The 14,494-nt window shown below is 39.3% G+C and overlaps 1 protein-coding gene across 2 annotated transcripts in view; it reads right to left on the bottom strand.

Moving 5' to 3' along the window:
• Positions 1–14,494, bottom strand: part of ATP10D (ATPase phospholipid transporting 10D (putative)) — a 41,737-nt gene continuing 27,243 nt past the window's right edge. Inside the window, exons 13-23 of one of the 2 annotated variants that reach the window (XM_084516693.1) lie at positions 14,254–14,360; positions 13,233–13,359; positions 11,242–11,426; positions 9,269–9,578; positions 8,563–8,639; positions 7,885–8,010; positions 7,205–7,405; positions 5,606–5,686; positions 5,255–5,359; positions 4,054–4,241; positions 1–1,673 (exon numbers count right to left, since the gene is read on the bottom strand). In XM_084516693.1, the coding sequence (XP_084372819.1) occupies positions 1,298–1,673; positions 4,054–4,241; positions 5,255–5,359; positions 5,606–5,686; positions 7,205–7,405; positions 7,885–8,010; positions 8,563–8,639; positions 9,269–9,578; positions 11,242–11,426; positions 13,233–13,359; positions 14,254–14,360 (1,883 nt within the window). In that variant the 3' untranslated portion in view covers positions 1–1,297. The remainder of the gene's footprint in view (positions 1,674–4,053; positions 4,242–5,254; positions 5,360–5,605; positions 5,687–7,204; positions 7,406–7,884; positions 8,011–8,562; positions 8,640–9,268; positions 9,579–11,241; positions 11,427–13,232; positions 13,360–14,253; positions 14,361–14,494) is intronic. The other variant, XM_084516694.1, reaches the window with a different exon arrangement.

Genomic DNA, 14,494 nt, shown 5'->3' with positions numbered 1-14,494 from the left:
TGAAGTTTGAGGAAATAGTTTATTTCAACAGGTGCTAATGGATACAAACAATTTCTTAAATTCCTCCATAAATTGGCCATGTAAATTTTTGGGCAGAGAAATAAAAAGAGGCAATATTTTTGACAGCCAGAACTCCAGAAATAAGCCACACACATCTCAGCTAGCTTTTGTGCAGCTTGCAGAGCAGTGGGAAAATGTGGGGCTCACAAATGGCTATACATTTGAACAGCCTTTGTAGATACTTACTGTTATTTATTATAAAAGTCTGGAGGAATGTAAAAACACCTGAGAGTCAGGAAGAGAAATGTCATCAGCTATAAGTTGCACTGTCTGTGGACACATGGGAGCTACCCATTGCCACTTGCAGATGATTTTCCAGTGCAGGCATGAGGTAGAGTCTAGAGAAAATTCAGGCAGCCAACATACAAGTTGGGTGAAGAGGAAAAGAAGTCCAGTCAGTGTGAATGACATGAAACGGAACATGGAGACAGAAAGGATGAAGCAGGAGGATGAACAATCATGGAGAATAAAAAGCTGCACACAAATTTTCTCCTCTTGTGGGAGAGGAAGGTGAGGGAGACATGGGAGCTGTACGTCTCATCCGGGACACTTTCCTGATGGTTTAAGTTGAGTTTGGACAGCAGTGAGATGGTTTTAGCAATAGAAGGTGGAGGAGCTGGCTGACAATGGTTAAAACAATTGCTATATACAAACACTGAGAAGTCTTGCAACAAACCAACTAAAAACACTGCATCCCAGGCTTTCTGCTTACTGCATACTTCAGCATGCCACGAATCCCAGGCAACACGACAATTTTAAGACAGCAATGCAAGGGAGCAACATGGCTTATTATAGAGTGAATCTTACCTGAACTAGATCCCACAGATCTGTAATTCATACAATGTCCTCTCTATAACACCAAGAGGCATTATGCAACGTTGCATGAAAGACAGAAGCAGTATGAAAAGTCTACTACATAAAAAAATAAAACTCAGCCATTTAGGCCTTGAATGTCTTAATAAATTACTGAAAAGCTTTATAAACACAAAAGCTTTTAAGCAAATGGGTGCATCATCTTCCTTGGCTGAAGAAAACAAAACCGCAATGTAGCATACATCAGCAGTTATTATTCTTGGATTTTCAATAGTTCACATTCCAACTCCGTAAATTACATTAAACCAGCTTGTGCACACAAAACAATTCAAACCTGCTTTGTGTTCAAACCTGCTAGAGAAATGACACTTTTGTCCTCTTCAGAAGTATGCCGAGAGACTTTAGCACAGCAGTTACTACTTCCTTAAGAGTCTGAATTAGTTTCCTTTGATGAATTCAGAAATACAGTCCTTTCAGAGCTCTGGTTGTTTGTATTCCCAGACTCATTCTGAATGTCTGATAAAGAGACTTCCTCCACTAACCTCCCTCTTGAACAGGCCTGAAAAGGTGTTTTAGAAGTTGGCAAAACACTGGCAATGCTTTCTTCCTCTGATACAGCACCTGTGGCTGAGCTGGAAGACCCAGAAGTAACCTGGAACTCCATTCTACAGTTTATAACGCAATCATCTTTCCATCTCTTAATTGCTTCCCTCTGCTCCTCAGGGATCAGTTTGTCAAGGTGCTTGGCTCTCAACACTGGAGACGGAAACAACGTTCCTTGGAGAACTCTCAGCAAATATCTACAAAATAAACACAGTTTCAAATAAGCTGTTTAGAAGCAGACTCAAAACTGTTTCCAGGATCACTAAAGAAAACCAAACACCATTCATGTAAACCTAGAGGCTGCTGCAGCAGCCTCTAAAACATGCTTTTGCTGGTGCCATTTTGTGAACATAAATTATCAGGTCAGAAATCACACCAGAAAAACTGGCATTTTCAAAGGCTGATGCTTCCATTTTTTTTTGTCATGCACAAAGACTTATAGAACCATTGAATGGTTTGGATTGGAAGGGACCTTAAAGGTCATCTAGTTCCAAACTCTCTGCAACTAATCATCAGGTTTCCCAAAGCCCCATCCAATCTGGCCTTGAACACTTTCGGGGATGGGGCATCCACAGCTTCTCTGGGTAACCTGTTCCAGTGCCTCACCACGCTCTGAGTGAAGAATTTCTTCCTTATACACAATCTGCATCTACCCTCTTTTAATTTAAAGCTCTAACCCCTTGTCCTATCACTATACTCCCTGACCAAGAGTCCCTCCCCAGTTTTCTTGTAGATCCCCTTTAGGCACTGGAAGGCTGCAATAAGGTCTCCCTGGAGCCTTCTCTTCTCCAGGCTGAACAACCCCAGCTCTCTCAGCCTCGCTAGTCACTGCAGCACTGTGCATTTGCAACTTTGGTGAGAGCCAGGGTCCCAGCTACACTGAAAATGGAGATTTCTGCAGATTATGTCAGGCCCCCGAAAAAAGCCATCAAGGTCAGTGCTCAGTTTAGTTTCCCTGGAACAGTGCAAATACAAAGAGAAATATATCAGGCCTAGAAAAATCATGCTTCAAACTGAGATGATGTTTATCACTGCTGGTTCACATTAATAATACAGCACTCATACAGCCCTAGAAAGCTGGGGACGGTAGTCAGACCACCTTTCTAAATCTTTCTACATTTTTCCAGGAGCCAGAGAATTGAACAGAAGCAAGAAAGAACAAGAAGGCAAAGACCAAAGAAATAAAGCATCACACGCAGTAACAGCAATATAGTAGCAATATAATAGCAGTATAGCAATGATGTTCCGTAAGGAAAATCTAGGGTTAGTTCATGTTGGAACTAACTTCCCTGGTGGCTTAGGTTGGGCAAAGGTTTAAATCATGGCCTTTTGTAGCGAGTTTGCAGATTCAACAAGGACTTGAACATCTGTCTCTCTGTAGGAAACCTACTCCTTAAAAAATCCAGTGAAAAGTCCCAGTCTTAGGTGAGAAGGTGTAGAACACCCTCTAGCTTCTTAGTTCTAAGTGAAGGCTTTTCAGCATCTTACAAAAGATTACAGCAGAAATAAGCAAGAAAAAAAATGTACGTGTGACAGCAGCCATTCTGTGCTACAAGTCTATCAAATCATCAGTTGAGAAGAGCTCGAATCAGCTACAACAGCTATAAATATTCTGGGATATTGGCACAGGGAAAGTGAAAGCGATTCAGAGAATCTTACTGCTGAGTCTAAATCTTTGCATTTAATTTGTCATGAAAAACATTGCCACTCTTCAAAATGGAATACTTGTAAATTGGAAGCAGTCAGCAACCCACAACCTTTCTCCTATCTAGGCTGTTTACAGCTCTATAAAAGGTCCTAGAACAGCATTTGCTTGTTTATTTATCATGTAAAGGAGATCTGTGTGTGAAAGAAAAGGCTCTGCTGTCAACACCTCAAGCCAGAGCAGGATGGTGAGGGAAGAGCACACATTTCTTGCAGCTCATGGCTTGTCCTTTTGCTGGAATGAAGTGTGAACCTGCTCAGCATGCCAGTGTCTGGGAGCTTCACCAAAGGCTCCTGCCTTTCCAAACTGAACGAGTAATCAAAACTAGGGCATGACTTTTTCAGTGAAGCAAAACATGTTAGGCATGATAAAAATGTACCTCAGTTCCCCCTCTGAATCTAGTCAGTGTGTTTCTATCCCACAAAGAAGCTTGCACATGTATTTGTCATTCTAAATGTTCTTATACATATTCATAACATAAATTTCATACAGAAAATGGTTTAACAAATAACCATAGACAGCCCAGCCTATGTATAGCGCATATTTAACTATGATCCTGAATGTATCTGATTTGTTTATAAATTATGAACTCTATCTTTACAGCAATCATGTTTGTTGTTTTGTTTTGTTTTTTACTCAAACACAATAGTTAGTATTTAAATCATGAAAGAGTTTGTATTTACTGCAGTTTACTTTGATGACTTGTCATTAAAGAGCTGTCCTTGCCTGACTTTCTCTTGTATAACTATGAAATTTTCTTTGCTTTGTGAGGGGACAAGATAGCTTTTAGGCAGAGATTTATAGTACGCAAAGACTTGATGAAAAATAATTTGTTAGCAATAGGAAACTGTGATTATAAAACAGAAACATACCTGGGCAGCAGAGCAACACAAGTAGTCAGGAGGCAGACGAGGTAAAATACTGGGTCTGTCATGTGCCTTTCCATGATCCAATATGGATTTGATGGTGGGTTATGTGTTATGCAGGTTGCCCCAAAAGCCAGAGCAAAGATGAAGTAAAATAGGATGCTGCCAACTATAACTACTGCATGTATCCAAGTCTGCAATTCAGAAAAGAAAAGAAGTCACATTTAAGTTGTCAACAGAAAGAGCCATAATTCTTATATGCACATGCATGCATGAACATGCACACGCACTCCTCCTCCAAGGACATGTTATTTATGTAACAAAGGGTCAATCTGTTCAGACAGTATTCCTAATTCCATACAAAACACTACCAGGAAGAACTGAACCTTATTCCTACTGTTAATAGGTAACCAGCTGTTTAATTTTCATTTTTTAATTCTACTAAAAGCATTGTTTTTGATGCATTTGTAGAAGCCTTTATAACGCCATTTGCCTTATATGACCACTTTATTCACCAGCAGAACAGAAATCCTTTTCAAGCAAATGGAGGCAGATCTTCACATGACACTAGCCCTAAAATATCTGACTTGAAACACTGATTAACTGTTCTTCATTGGAGTTATGGCTATAATAGTTACTACGGAAACAACACTGTCACTGGTCTGTCAGCTTGACGACATAGAAAAATGCCAAATAAAAACATTTATTTTCCTATTCAGAGCATGGATACACTCATGCTATGCATATATTCTGAATAAATGAATAAAGGCGTTGTTTTTATAACATAATGTTTCTCTAGAGCAGACCATCAGTTTAAAGCATTCAAAATCAACAGCTGACATTGTATTCTACTAGAAATAAGCTTTGGGAACTTATGAAAGCTCAAGCAGATCACTGGTTGGTTTTCCCATTTGCAAAACTAAACTGACATCCCAAACCCCCTGAATCCTATTAAGGCAGGATCCTTTACTAGCTACAAGTAATTCTGAGACCAAATTTTGTTAATTTTAGTCATACAAGTAATACCGTTTGCTCCAATGACAGCTTGCTTAAGAGAGCTCACAGGATCATATAAACAAAATATTTACTTTTTAACCCTTTTCTACTTGTTTAGCTTTATACAGAAAGCTCTTTCTTCCATAATTTTTTATGAAAGCTGTAGGCACGCGCTGGTAGGAATATACTCTTCAGGAAACAAAGTACTCACCACAGACTTGCACTCAATGAGAAGGTGCAACAATATTATGAAGAGAGCTGCTGTGTTTATAGGATTTCCGAAAGAAAGAACGTCTATGTCTGAGCCATAGTAAGTCTGTAAGGGAAGATGACAGTCAGTTAAATACATTATTTACCTATAGTCCTAATATACAAAGCAGCATTATTAATTTAAATACCAGACACATCTGCATGCACACGGTTCAATTCAGTTCCTACGACAATCCTGCTAGTACAAATTTATATATGATGAAGTACAATGAAAAACTGCATTGTTTTCTCTAATTTGCCTGAGTTTTTAATATGTCAACGTATATAGGAGTATTTCATATCCAGCACTTACGAAGTAAGGCACAAAAAAGCAAACAAGACTTTGGTAAAAAGCATCCAGCAAGGTTATCCAGAAAGTTGAAGGCAAGTAGGCCTATAAGAAAAAAAAAAACAACAAAACAACAAAATGTCACTGGAACAAACTGAAAAAATTGCTGCAGCTTTATTTAGAATTCATTTGGATTCAGAGAACGATTATCTGCAGAATAACTCCAGTTTCCCAACAAAGAGGCATCTTTTATTCCATAATAAGAATAAAGAGCTCACTCGGCATATGTAGCTAACCGCTAGGATTTAAATCAGCAGCTAGATCTGTGAACTCTGATCTTACCGCTGTTTCTCCAAGAACAGACCTACTGGAGTCAAACCTAAGTGAGTAATAGGGAAGGGAGAGAGCTAGGGGACAATGAACTATCCTTGCAACTTACCATCACTGAATGCCAAGTCTCACTTTCCTTCCAAATCCACTTCCTTCTTTTTTGTACATATGCTTCTGCCTCTTAGTTTCTGCTGGTTGACTCCTCTGTACTTACCAGACTGTAATGTGAGCTAACTAATCTCACTAGAATGTGAGAAAACAATCTGCTTTTCTGCCGGTAAACTCACTAAAACTTTGTTGGGTTAGCGTGTTTAATTGACTCCTCAAAGGATCTGATGAACAACAGAGCTGGCACAAGGGAGGCAGTTTAACCACATGGGTGAAAATGGGTAGAGGAAAGAAAAGATGGGAGAAAACGAGGAGGAACAAGCCTACTCCACCTACTCAGTGGCAGCAAACTTGTGACAGCTCAACTGCTTATGAAACTATAGCTTTATTTGCCCTGGCTCTGACATATACCATTCCTTCAGGCACTACATTGAGGCACACTGGGGAGCAGTCTAGTCACATAAGATTTCCTCTCCAATTAGTAAAGAGAGATTAAAAGCCACTCAACCCTTCTCTTTGGCGTGAAAAACTAGTCTTCTCTTTTGCCCATGTCAGGGAAATGCTTTAAATCACTGAAGATGAATCCAAGTTACTGCCCACTTTTATAGCTTGTACAGAGCTGTGCACTTAAGATATGATGGTGCAATATTATGACACACATCTTTTAAGCATTTCTCTTTCTTTTACACTGCACTTAATTCAAAGCAGTTATTTCACTGTTATTTTCATTCAAGAAAAGAAATGATATACTGCTTAACAGCTCCAACCACAGGGCAAGACAATGCTGAGCTGGACAAAAGAAAGAAAGCTCTGATAAAACCTTAAAAAAAAAAAAAGAAAAGAAAAAGAAAAAAGGCAGAGAGAAAAACAACTGTGTAATGAAGCAACTCTGATTATGTTGCCTCAAAAGCATTTGCTCAGCTCATTGTATATATCCCGAAGACCAAAATAAAGGGACAAATCCTGGGGCCTTGTAACATTTACTTAGTCAAAAGTCTGTGACTGAGAAAGCATAGAGCAGAAAAAAACAGCTTTTGTTTGTGCATGCATTGTACAGGTCTGGATCTAACAAAGAAAGTGGTTTTAAACTTCAGGTTTGCCTGATGTGAACCACGAAGGAAAGAAAGAAATGGCTCAAATGCTGACCATTTTAACTTGCTTCAGGCCAAACATTCTTTAACCTACCACAGATTTCTGGCTCATCACATACAGCTGCGGGATCTGCATGAGTATCTCTGCAGACACATCTTTGTCCAAGACACCATAAACGATGGGTGGCACCGATGTAAAAAGGAGATTGAAAAAAATCAAGATCCAATAGTCAGTCATTGATGTGCCTGAAAACCCACAGAAGAACTGGTACCAGAACAAGAGGTTCACATAGGCCTGAAAAGTTAATGATGAGATGATAAATGTTACCCATAGAGACAAGTGTTTTAAAAACAAGAGGAAAATAGGCAGATCATAGGTTTGGTTACCATAATCTGTGGAAAAATATGTGTAATTGCTATAGAGCCCCTGCCAATCCCACACTTGAAATTATATTCATCTAGAACACATCTTTGCATTTAAAAACTGGATACATGGCTTGTTTAAATATTCATGCTGCCACTACATGAAATAATGCCTGTTACCCAGTTTTTAATTGTATTAGACAATGGCTTTGAGTGGAAAACTCAGTCCAAGGAATAAGAGTGTCTAGTCTCTGCAGATGTAAATGGAAAACCAAACTGTTTGACATATGCTCTTTATGTCTTTTTGAACTCATTTACAATAGAAACTTAAAAATAATATGAAGCTACACTAGACCCTGCAGCACTTTCAAATAAGAAAACTGATTTGCCTAGGATGGGACAGCTACATACCACATTCTTGTAGAAGAAGTAGAGCACCATGTTGGTAAGTCTGGTATAACACCAGTGACCATGTACAAGCAGCAGCTTCCTGAGGTGTCTAAACTGAGAGATTGCAAAGTCACTTGCCATCACAGCCTGCAAGACAAATAAAGGAAAAGATACGTTACACCCAAACAGTTAAAGATGAACTTCAAGTACTGTCAAGCAAGCAATTGATGTACTACTGGAAACTCTTATTTTGTGATTTGTTATACGTAATACATATGGCCCTAGCCTCATTCAGATCTGAGACCCTCTGTACCACATTTTACACTAACACACACAGCTCAGCCCAACACAACACGATGGGTGCAGCACAGCTCAGCCCAACACAACATGTGCACGTATGAGGCTGTCTGTCTTTATTATTACCACACAACTTCACAGAAATCACTGATGCTTGGGCATGGCATGAAATGAATGATGGCGAGTTCAAACAGCAAGCTCTGCTGTTTGGAGTTTGAACCCCTGCAGCCTCAGCTTCTGTGTGCTCCTGATGAGCGCAGAGGCATGGGTGTGAGCTCAGGATGCAAACTGTGCCCCCCCTGGATACAGTAATGGGCTGTGAAGCCACTGGGCCTCTAGAGTAAGCTGAACAGATTTAAAATGGATTCTGATGTCACTTGCAGCTGTCTTTGTATACACTACCTGCATGCCTTCTTGGCCCAAGATTCCCACACCAGTGTCAGCCACCTGGATCATACTGACATCATTGGCACCATCACCTACAGAGAAAAGAAAAGGGGGGAAATCAGAACTAAGCTCTCTCACTTGGAATGCGACCTAGAGGCAGCTCTGCTGGCTACCACCTTGCCATGGAGGTGGCAGGAAAAGTCAAATATATCAGAACACCAAAGAGGTCAGAGAAAAACATTTTTGTAGCCAATAACGCAGCCTACAGAAAACCCTATGGAAAACAGGATTAGTATGTGGGAGGCCTGACTGAGCTGAGCAATATTCTCCAAAGGTATATTAGCTGCTCCTTTCGTCAGAATTTAGTCAGTATGCTTGAACAGAAACTACGTGTGTTTTAAATCACACCCAGTCATCTCTTTCCCTCATTATTTTGGGGGTTGTATGAAGAACAACAGAGAAAATCCTCTCACTTTCCCCTTCAGACATATCACTGTACATGACTGCAGCTGTCCTTGTTGCTTTGGATTATTATGAGTGTGTTTATGGACTAAATTTGCTAGCTTAGAAGACTGACATCATCTTATGCCAGAGACAACTATTATTCAAAGGATTATCTTCCTTGTAAGTACAGTTTGTGACAGATATTAAGGAAAATAAAGGAAAGAAGAAAATGGCTTCTACATTTTTTTTTTCAGAGAAAAGAAACCATGGGACTCACCTACAGCTAATGTCATTGCCTTTAGCTTGTTTCGCACCAGTCTGACCAGGACACTCTTCTGCAGTGGTGTGGCTTGGCAGCAGACTACAGCTCGACATTTTTCTGTAAGCTCCAAGAAAATATTCTGCAGGCTGTCATGAAGGACATGCTCTAAAGTCTTTCCATCAATAACCAGACCTGCACTGAACCCAGCAGCTTGAGTAGAGGGACTTGCAGAGACATTCCTAAGTTTCTGACTTTTTGTTTTTTTGGCAGAAGTATTCTTCTGGATGCCTTCTAAAATTTTGTTCATCACCAAAGCACAAGCATCCTAAAGACAAGAGAAAGACAACTTACTGTTTGTATTCAGTCTCCCTTTCCAATTTATGAAACACATATGGAGAAAAGGTCAGTTGCTGTCCTTGTGTAGCATTTCATTTGAACAACATAAGGATTCAGACATGAAGCTGAACAGCCCTTTAAAATCACAAAGGATGCAGTCTGTTGTTAATAAAACAGACCACGATTTAACTTTGCTTGGGTCTGGTTATTGTATTAGGAGAAGTGAAAACACTCACGATGGATCAGAAAATGTTCAAGGACTACCAGAAACAAACAAACAAACAAACATTAAGGACTGTGTTATATAAATACAGCTTTGGGTAAGACTTTTACTCTCGTCATTTCTTTTGTTTGGCATGTAAAGCCAAAAGGGCATTTCAAATCATTTTATAGGCGAGCTGCAATGAATTACTGAACTAGCCTTGTGAAACATTTTTTTGTTTTTCAACCTTGGCAGTATAAGATGCTCAAAAGATTTTTTATATAAATATATGTAATGCATGTACTATATAGAAAAAAATATATATTCTTAAGTCTGCTCATTATCTTACTTTGAAATGCAACAGTGTCAAATCCTGTCTGTTTTTTATTTCAAAGCCCAGTTAGAGGGAAGACAAGCACTTCTGCAAGAGGAGCTAATTCGCACTGTTAAGTAAGATCCTCTTTGCCCAATAGGAAAAATGGAAGGGAGAAAATATTAAAAGAAATAAGAAAAAAAAGCTTTTATCAAACATAATTGGACTAAATTTCTTCCTTTTTCAATTTATTTTCCCACAGTTACCCATGTGCCACACCATCCCCCATGACAGATACCAAATACATTTTGGAAGAAAAAAAGAAAAACAGAAGGTCTTAAAAATCTTCCAGTCCCTTAAAGCTATTCCAGATTTCATGTCTCTGCTCTGAGCTCTTGGCATACCAGTGGGCATATGTCCACTTTACCAGTTAGAGTTTGCAATTTCTTTCTTAAGAATTCCAAAATTGATAAAAATTAAGTTTTGAAAACCAGGTAGTTTTAAGCATCCAAAAGAGGGCACAGGTAGGATTAAACTGCCCCCAAAACAACAGTATTTTTAACCACTCTTTATCATGTGGCTCAACTACTGTGTGGTGAAAAGAAGGTGGCTTTTTCTCTAATAAAATTGTTGGCATATTATTTTTTTTTAAAACTTTGTGCAATGCATTTAAAAGAGACAATTCCTAGTACATTTATGCAAGTTAAGTGGCATTGAGGGAGTGTATGACAAAGCAGCAGAAAACTTAATTTAATACAATATGCATCACAGTAACTCTTATATCGCTAATATGCTGCAACCTTACATCCACCTGAAATGTCTAATGAAATTTGAAGTGTGTCACTCCCTCACCTAACACAAACAGCAATTAAGTAATCAGTTAAGATAATTAATGGCCATTTATGGACTATGTAAGGAAACATATATAAATTATATTTTACCCACAAAGAAGCAAACCGTCAATTTTCTAATATTTCCATCTTCCAATAAATCATGCTATCTTTGGTGAGATGGAAAAACAGAAAATATATTATTTTTCTGTATTGTCCTGCAATATTGTCTGACTGCATTTTTTTTGGCAGAGAAAACCAAACACCTTCCCCATAAATTGAAAAAAAAGCGTAATTTTCTACACACTCTACTTTGTGATTTGAGAGTGAAGATTTTGTCATCTGGCTCCAGCAGTTTACAAGCATAGGCAATGTTGACAGCTGTTTCTCTCTTGTCACCTGTCAGCATCCATATTTTTATTCCCGCTTTCCGTAATGCCTGTATTGTGTCTGGAACACCGTCCTGCAGGCGATCTTCAATGCCAGTGGCACCTTAATTTAGACAAACAGAAGGATTAGTGTTGATGTATTTCCAGAACCAAGCCTGCAAGATGGTCCCTATGTGTATCCATAACCCCAAACAGACTTTACAGGGATATGCTTAGGAATCTCCCCCTTCCTCACCTTTCTGTCCCAAAGCCCATCACATGCAAGCTTGTTGACACACACTCACTGGCCTCCAGCTCCTCACAAGACCCTCTTAATAAAATCTTTCTCATTCTCATGGTTGTTTCAACCCATAGTGGCTGTGGGATGCAGACTCCCAGGCTTCTCCTGACAGATATACTCCATTATTCCCACTCCCTCCAGCTTCAGACTACATAAAACTTTCTTTCACCTGTGATCTTGATCCTTCCTATGTTAAGCCCCACTTTGAAGAGGACAAGTTGACTATACCTTGGTTCTCCTCCCAGGTTCCCAGCTCTGGCAGGGATTTTATAAGCCTGGTGAATAGCTGCTCTTGGCAAAATACTCGCCCAGACATATCTCCTAGTACATAAAATGGATATGTGTCTAAGGGCAAAAACAAACTGACAAACCCACCCCTCCAAAAACAATGAAGAGGAAGACAAAAAAGCAACTGGAGAATGGAACCTTGGATCAGCTTTGCAGTTGACAATATGTAAAACTGTACTGTGCCGTGTCTTAGCACTTATAGAAAGACTGCTGACAAAAATACGTTTAATAGTGATATCCTCTTCTCTGCTGTGCACAGCATGCAGAATTGCATCCCTAAAATGAGCTTAAAAAATCTTCTGTTCTGTTACCAATCAGGTAACATGACATCAGCATAAAGCAAAACCATCTCTGAAAAGCAGCGATGCCTATGATATGGTACAGGACATTTTCAGTACAAAATCATAACCAGGAGACATGGTGTGGCTTGAGGGATACTCAAGCTAAGACAGTTTCTCAGAAAGAAACCTCAGCCAGTTACAGCTAGGTTCATTCTGAAAGACAAACAGTAAAAAAACCTCTCAGCAAAGCTTCCCCTCCAACTGTGTTTCTAGTGAAGGATTCTGGTGAGCAACTAGTATACCAAGTGCTGACTGTCATATGGGATGGCTAAGGGCCAAAAGGTGAGGCAGACTTCTGATGTTACAGCAATTTCTTTAATAGGTAACTGCCAACAAGGGTATAGAGCTCATGCCCACTGGCCACCTGGGAAATGAACATCTCCAGCTCCTTGCTCTGCACTCTGCTTTTATTTTGATGCAAGTCAGAAGTCAACACAAGAGGCAGGAAGGAAGATGCAAGCTCCTCTGACAGACACTGTCAGACATCAAGGGAAGAGGAAAAAAAAGTAGTGGTTTCAACTTGGGCACTCTGTATACTTAATGCTCCCTTTCTGAGGTACTCGATCTCTTAATCCAACAGAAGACAGTTTCACTATCTTTAATTTAGGGCATGGTAGATATGCAATGATAAAAAACATGCCCAGAAGTGGGATCCCTGCGTTTACCCTGTCAAGCCTGGGGTTTTTTACTACTATTTCACATGCTTATGATGATGACACTCAGAAAGTCTAGTGAGCACAGGAGAAAAAAAGAATAATAAAACAATCAGCAAAGCATTATACTTTATAAATAATAGAAGATCAACAGCTGCCTTCAGCTGGTTTTGCAACTCAAATGAACTTACCAGCAAGATTTATGAGAATTCAGGAGTGACAATAAATTCAGGATCTGTAGAAAGCTACGTATTACACAAACTGAGGTTCATACAGCTCTCTGCAGGTAAACTCAGATTATAACCATCATAAGGAGTTTCCTGTGAATTACAGCATTTTCTACTTACCAAGCAAAGTTAGTTTGGTCTCAAGCCTGATGGCAGATTCAAGCAGCAGCTCCTCCCTATTGTCAATGCTGGTTTCTGCTAGAAAATGATGATTTAACCACTCTGTATATTCCTCATCGCTCATCACCTACAGAGGGAAAGAAAACACACAGGATGTACCTACATTTCATTTTCAAATGTGCCTGCAAAATATCCTCAGAGCCACCTCTGCTGTCCACATACTAAACCTAGCCAGGCAGCCCAACAGTGCAGTATATGTGTGCCCCAGGGTGCCCACAGACAGGATGATATTCATAGTTTTCGATTACTTTGCCAGGCTTCACAGGTCAGGTTGCTTACCAGAAGCTTGCAGGCAGCTGTAGCTGCCTGATATATTTCCATTTAGATGGAAGGCAGGGAGGCTAAGGATCACAGTATACTCTCTACTGTTCTTTAATTGCCTCACTGACACAGCCACAGAATCACTGCACAACTATATACAGCCTGTACAGCTACATAGCCTGTGCTTCCACTTTGCGTGAGGGTTTGTAAAGAATTTTCCTGCCTCTTTCAACTCCTATGGATTTTTACTTCTAAGCAGCTTTAATTTAAAATGGAATCTCAAAACATCACATGGTTTTGCATCCAGATCTTTTAACACTACAAACCGTGTGAAACCCAAACAGGCTTGACTTAATTTGTTTTCTGTGTCTGCAAAAAAATTCCAACCAGGACAAGTTTCATATGAGGAGACCTGCTCAGGACTCGTTAAAAAAATCAAGTCACCTTCCACCCCCAGTGTTAGAATTAGACTATTAAGCTATCTGACATCTCAAACTGACAACAGCTATGCCAACCTAACTGAACTAATTGATTTGTGTCAACTTAAAAATTCCCGCTGAAAGAACTTCAGGATAAATGAAATGTGGCAATGGGAACATCTGTTCAGAAGTTGTGAGATTTGCTCCATTGGTGCTGCCGCTCCTGTTGGTCATGGACTGTAAATAAACATTCTTGCAAACACATAAGAAAAAGTCAATACCTTTTTAGCAATACAAAGAGTGCGCAGTCCCCTTCTGGCATAGTCATCCAAATGCTTCTGAGTTCTCTCTTTAATCTTCTTTTGTTCCATTTCTGAATTCTTAGTGCCTACAATTATTAAAAAAAAACAAACAAACAAAAAGCAAAGAAAGCAAATTAAATTTGCATTCCTAAACTAAATTTATTAGAAAATTTTGAAGGTCTAAATATGATTTAAAAACATAAAAATGTTATGATGTACT

The sequence above is a fragment of the Aythya ferina genome, assembly GCF_964211825.1.
Source record: "Aythya ferina genome assembly, chromosome: 4".
Classification (NCBI taxonomy): domain Eukaryota; kingdom Metazoa; phylum Chordata; class Aves; order Anseriformes; family Anatidae; genus Aythya; species Aythya ferina.
This window is presented reverse-complemented; position numbering and strand designations above follow the sequence as displayed.